Source organism: Heterodontus francisci, chromosome 29 (genome assembly GCF_036365525.1).
Source record: "Heterodontus francisci isolate sHetFra1 chromosome 29, sHetFra1.hap1, whole genome shotgun sequence".
Classification (NCBI taxonomy): Eukaryota; Metazoa; Chordata; class Chondrichthyes; order Heterodontiformes; family Heterodontidae; genus Heterodontus; species Heterodontus francisci.
Window position 1 is genome coordinate 5,883,314 of NC_090399.1, and position 6,000 is coordinate 5,889,313.

The window sequence follows — 6,000 nt, forward strand, 5'->3', positions numbered from 1 at the left end:
TACCCAGTCCGGTCTCCATGTGACTCCAGTCTCACTAACCCCCTTTACAGAGGGAAATCTGCCCTCCTTACGCAGTCTGGTCTCTATGTGACTCCAGTCTCACTAACTCCCTTTACAGAGGGAAATCTGCCCTGCTTACCCAGTCCGGTCTCCATGTGACTCCAGTCCTACTAACACCCTTTACAGAGGGAAATCTGCCCTCCTTACCCAGTCTGGTCTCTATGTGACTCCAGTCTCACTAACTCCCTTTACAGAGCGAAATCTGCCCTCCTTACCCAGTCTGGTCCCCATGTGACTCCAGTCTCACTAACACCCTTTACAGAGGGAAATCTGCCCTCCTTACCCAGTCCGGTCTCTATGTGACTCCAGTCTCACTAACATTGTTACAGAGGGAAATCTGCCCTCCTTACCCAGTCTGGTCTACATGTGACTCCAGTCCCACATGCCAGCATGGTTGACTGTTAACTGCCCTATGAAGTAGTCCAACCACCCAGTGGTTTGTATCATGTGACCACACAGGATCAAGTAGAAGGCTCACCGCCACGATCTGTGGGCAGCTGAAGATGGGTAATATGTGCTGGCCTTGCGGACGATGAGTCATGGTATTGGGTGGGCTGTATAATGGGTGGCTCACACGGGAGTGTGATTTCTGCTAGCCCTCTCCTCCCCCGTAATGGATCATCCCCTCCTCCCGACAATATCTATCGGCACTTCATCGCCCTATATCACACGTTAGAAAGAATGTATTCATCTTGGAATGAGGCTCGTGCTGATTCACCAGAATGTTACCAAGGCCTCAAAGTTTTGATTATGAGGAGAGAACACACAAACTAGGCTTGTATTCCCTGGAGGATTTAAGGTTAAGGAGCGATTTGATTTGATATTTTTCGGATTTTGAAAGGAATTGATCGGGTATATAGAGAGAAAGCATTCCCGCTGGTGGGGAAGCCTGGGACATAGCTTTAAAATGAGAAGCAGGCCATTCGGAAGAGATGTTGGGAAACACTTCCTGAACAAAGGGTAGGCGAAGTGTGGAATTCTCCCACAGCAAGCAGTAGATGCCAACTCACGCTTAGAGAACAGTGGTAGAATCGGGCAGAGACAACTTGGATTTACGAAAGGGAAATCATACTTGACAAATCTGCTAGAATTCTTTGAGGATGTAACTAGTAGAGTTGATGAGGGGGAGCCAGTGGATATGGTTTATTTGGACTTTCGACAAAGTTCCACATAACAGATTAGCATGTAAAATTAAAGCGCTTGGGATTGGGGGTAATGCATTGCGATGGATAGAAAATTGGTTGCCAGACAGGAAACAAAGAGTAGGGATAAATGGGTCTTTTTCCGAATGGCAGGGAGTGACTAGTGGGGTACCGCAGGGATCATTGCTAGGACCCCAGCTATTCACAATATATATTAACATAAGAGGGCTAATGCCTGGCAGATGCTGTATAATGTGAGGTTATCCACTTTGGTAGCAAAAACAGGAAGGCAGATTATTATCTGAACAGCGATAAACTGAGAGAGGGGAATATGCAGCGAGACCTGGGTGTTCTCGTACACCAGTCGTTGAAGGTAAGCAGGTCCAACAGGCAGTAAAAAGGCAAATGGTATGTTGGCCTTCATAGCAAGAGGATTCGAGTACAGGAGCAGGGATGGCTTGCTGTAATTATACAGGGCCTTGGTGAGGCCACACGTGCTCTCCTTATCTGAGGAAGGATGTTCTTGCTATAGAGGGAGTGCAGTGAAGGTTTACCAGACTGATTCCTGTGATGGCGGGACTGACGTATGAGGAGAGATTGAGTCGGTTCGGATTATATTCGATGGAGTTCAGAAGAGTGAGGGGGGTTCTCATAGAAACCTATAAAATTCTAACAGGACTTGACAGGGTAAATGCAGGAAGGATGTTCCCGATGGTGGCGGAGTCCAGAACCAGGGGTCATAGTCTAAGGATACGGGGTAAACCTTTCAGGACTGAGATGAGGAGAAATCTCTGCACCCAGAGAGTGGTGAGCCTGTGGAATTCGCTACCACAGAAAGCAGTTGAGGCCAAAACATTGTATGTTTTCAAGAAGGAGTTAGATATAGCTCTTGGGTCTAAAGGGATCAAAGGGTATGGGGCGAAAGCGGGAACAGGTTACTGAGTTGGATGATCAGCCATGTTCTCACTGAATGGCGGAACAGGCTGGAGGGGCTGAATGGCCTCCTCCTGTTCCTTCCCGTGTGATTTGTCGCCATGTCAGGAGTTGTTCCCGTGTTCTGCTTTCAGTCTGTCCTGAGGCGGAACAGTCTCTGGAGGAGCCCTGCTACTCTGCACAACAGAAGGCAAAACGCATTCGCACCTGCTTCAAGCACCACCAGCTCCGCACCATGGAGTCCTACTTTGCAGTCAAGCACAACCCGGATGGGAAAGACTGGGAGCAGCTCTCCAAGAAGACTGGCCTTCCCAAGCGAGTCCTCCAGGTGAGAACCGCAAGCAAGCTCCAGGTCTACAGGCCAACCAGGCACTGCTTAACGCCACACACAAAGTTAGCATGCAGGTAACAACAAGCAATTAGGAAGGCAAATGGCATGTTAGCCTTTATTGTAAGGGGATTGGGTACAGGAATAAGGAAATATTGCTGCAATTGTGAGACCACACCTGGAATACTGTGTGCAGTTTTGGTTTCCATTATCTAAGGAAGGATGTACTTGCAATACAGCGAACGTTCACTCGGTTGTTTCCTGGGATGGGAGGGTTGTCCTATGATGAGATGCTGAGTAAATTGGGTCTATACTCTCTGGAGTTTAGAAGAATAAGAGATGTTCTGATTGAACCATACAAGATTCTGAAGGAGCTTGACAGGGTAGACACTGAGAAGTTGTTCCCCCGGATGAGAAATCTAGAACACGAGGGCAGAGTCTCAGGACAAGAGGTCTATCATTTAGGACTGAGGTGAGGAGATACATCTTCACTCAGAGGGTTGTAAAGCTCTGAAATTGTCCATCCCAGAGGTTGTGGAAGCTCCATCGTTGGATATATTTAAGGCTGAAAGAGACAATCTTTGGTCTCTCAGGGAATGGGAAGTGGGCGGGAAGGTGGAGTTGAGGCAGAAAGTCAGCCATGATCCTGTTGAATGGTGGAGCAGATTGGAGGGGCCGCAGAGTCGTCTCCTGCTCATTGCGCTTCTGTTCTTGCACAACTCAAATCCCACCCCGGGCAAAGGGTCAACATAAGAACCCAAGAGAATTGATCAGGTAAATGGCGAGAAGCAAATTTGATTGGTGAGTCCAGAATACAGGGGGGGGGGGGGGGGGCGGGTGGGGGCAGAACCTTCAAATTAGAGCCAGGCCATTCAGGAGAGAAATTAGAAACATTTCTAGCAGGCTAAGGGTGGTTGAAGTGTGGAACTCTCTGCTGCAAACAGCAGTAGATGCTAGTCCAATTCATCATTCAAATCTGAGATCCATAGGTGCAGATGGGTCAACATACAAACCCAACTGATTGACCCATGTGTTTCCGAAAGGAAGAGCTCGAAAGCGACCTCAGAACATCCCAAAATATTTTACAGCCAATGAAGTGTAACCACTGTTGGAGGATAGGCAACAGCCAACTTGTGCACAGCAAGATCCCACAAGCAGCAATGAGATAAATAACCAGATAATGTCGATTTCTTTTGTAATGTTGATTGAGGGATAAATATTGGCCAAGGCTCTGGGGAGAATCCTCCTGATCTTCGAAATAACGGCCGGGGGATCTTTTACGGCCACCTGAGAAGATAGACGGGGCCTCGGTTTAACATCTCATGTGAAAGCTGGCACTTCTGACAGTGCAGTACTCCCTCAGTACTGCACTGGGAGTGTCATCCTTCATTTATGTGCTCACGTCCTGGACTGGGACTTGCACCCATAACCTTTTGGCTCAGAGGGGGGAGTGTTACCCAATGAGGTACAGCTGACAGTGTCCCAGTGTAATGGTGGAGGGGGGGGTGAAGTGGATTGATCCTGCCCAATGGGTAGATGTTTATTTGTCCCCTTTTAACTGTTTGTAGGTTTGGTTTCAGAATGCCAGAGCTAAGCTCCGAAAGACCCTCTTGCAGGAGGAGAACACGGACAGCGACACTGTGTCGGATCCCCATGAGCTGCCACATTCTCCTGCAGCCCAGCAGACCACAGGAGCCCTGGGCCCCCCCAGCCCCCTCTTCTCCACCTCCAACGGCTTGGCACCCTGCCCCCAAACGGCCAGGCCTACGATGGCGCCCATCTTCCTGAACTTCGACCCCGCAGAGCCTCCTGACTCCCTCCAGACGATCGACCACACCAACTTGTGCTAAAGGCGGTCCTCCAAGAGCCAGGCAGTCACGCAAAGAAAAAAAAATTGCCCGCGGGATCTTGGCACAGCTGCAGTGGGAGGTGGCTCCAGCTGTGGCTTTTTGGGAGTATACATTAACGCACTTAAAGGGGAAGATAGACAAGCGCATGAGGTAGACAGGAATAGAAGGGTAAGATGGAGATAGGGTGGGAGAGGCTCATCTGGGGCATCAACAGACCAGATGGGCTGAGTGGCCGGTTGCTGTGCTGTAAAAAAAAAATTCAATGTCATTCTGTGAGTGTAGGGGTCAGGAACCAAAGTGCTGAGACCTGGTGCCGGGGTGTTAATTGTTAATGTACAGGAAGTCACACCCTCCAGTGGATAGAGAGAGGACTCCATCAGATATTACTAGGCAATTAACTAACTGAATGTTGGACTATTGAGATGCCAGACTCCCATTCACTTGTCTACAAATGGAATAGTTCTCTCTGGGCCCCTACTGCAGATCTAGACTGGGTCTGATTTATTTTGGGTTCGTTTGGACCCTCCCACCACTGGCCAGGTACTGTACCAGTCACATGTGTGCTTCAGGTTTGCCCTGGAGTCTCCAGAATTAAAGATTAATCTTCTGGAAACTGCTGCAAGCAAACTGAGAGAGAAAAGTCATGGGGGGAATTACGAAAGAAGAATCAGTTTATTTTATTTCAGTTTCTTTAAGCAGTTTAGTTTCCTACTGGTAAATTTATTGGAACGGGGGATGGGTGGAGTGAACCCTATTGACTGAACGGGGTGATTGGAGACAGGAAGAAGAATTCCAGGAACCCACATCCTACCAGAGTTCAGTTCTGCTCAACGTCAGCTTCTTTAGGTCTAGGATTTGGTATCGGGCAGTTGCAGAGTGGTGAGAAGGAACAAGGTGATGTGAAACAGATAGCCTCCCTGTAGATCTAGCCTGAGCTTTGCTGGAAGTGACTGGAAAATGTATATATCAGTGTTACACCATAGAGCACGCTGATGTTCGAAGGAGTTAAAGGGCTCTTAGTGAGATACGCAAGAGGGAGTTCCCCTTTATTAGAGAGAGCTGCAGTACAATTCATTGGGGTCTTAATGAGATATGTTAGAGAGATAGTTCCCCTCTATTAGAGAGAGTTTTAGTATAATGTATTGGGGTCTTGGACAGATCCATTAGAGAGATAGTTCCCCTTTATTGGAGAGAGCTGTAGTTCGATGTATTGGGATCTTAGTGTGATACACCAGAGAGAGAGCTGTGGGATGATGTATTGGCCTGTTAGTGAGATACATTATAGAGAGAGAGAGAGAGAGCCTTATTAGACAGAGCTGTAGTTCGATGTATTGGGATCTTAGTGAGATGCACCAGAGAGAGAGCTGTGGGATGATGTATTGGCCTGTTAGTGAGATACATTATAGAGAGAGTGAGAGAGAGCCTTATTAGACAGAGCTGTAGTTCGATGTATTGGGATCTTAGTGAGATGCGTTATAAAGAGGGCTGTAGGAAAATGTATTGGCATCTTATGAGATACATTATAGGGACTGAGAGTGTGCCTTTATTAGATCGAGAGGTATTGTAATGCATTGGGATCTTAAAAAAACAGTCCTCATTATTAGAGAGAGCTGTTGGATGATTATTGTTCTCTTAATCTGAGAAGTTTGATAGTGGCCTAAAAATTCAATGGCCTTTCTCCTGGTCT

The 6,000-nt window shown here is 47.7% G+C and overlaps 1 protein-coding gene across 1 annotated transcript in view; it reads left to right on the top strand.

The window, feature by feature from the left end:
- Positions 1-4,313, top strand: part of LOC137345912 (LIM/homeobox protein Lhx9-like) — a 31,204-nt gene extending 26,891 nt beyond the window's left edge. Inside the window, exons 4-5 of the mRNA XM_068009159.1 lie at positions 2,270-2,463; positions 4,032-4,313. Of these exons, the coding sequence (XP_067865260.1) occupies positions 2,270-2,463; positions 4,032-4,313 (476 nt within the window). The remainder of the gene's footprint in view (positions 1-2,269; positions 2,464-4,031) is intronic.
- Positions 4,314-6,000: the final 1,687 nt, after the last annotated feature.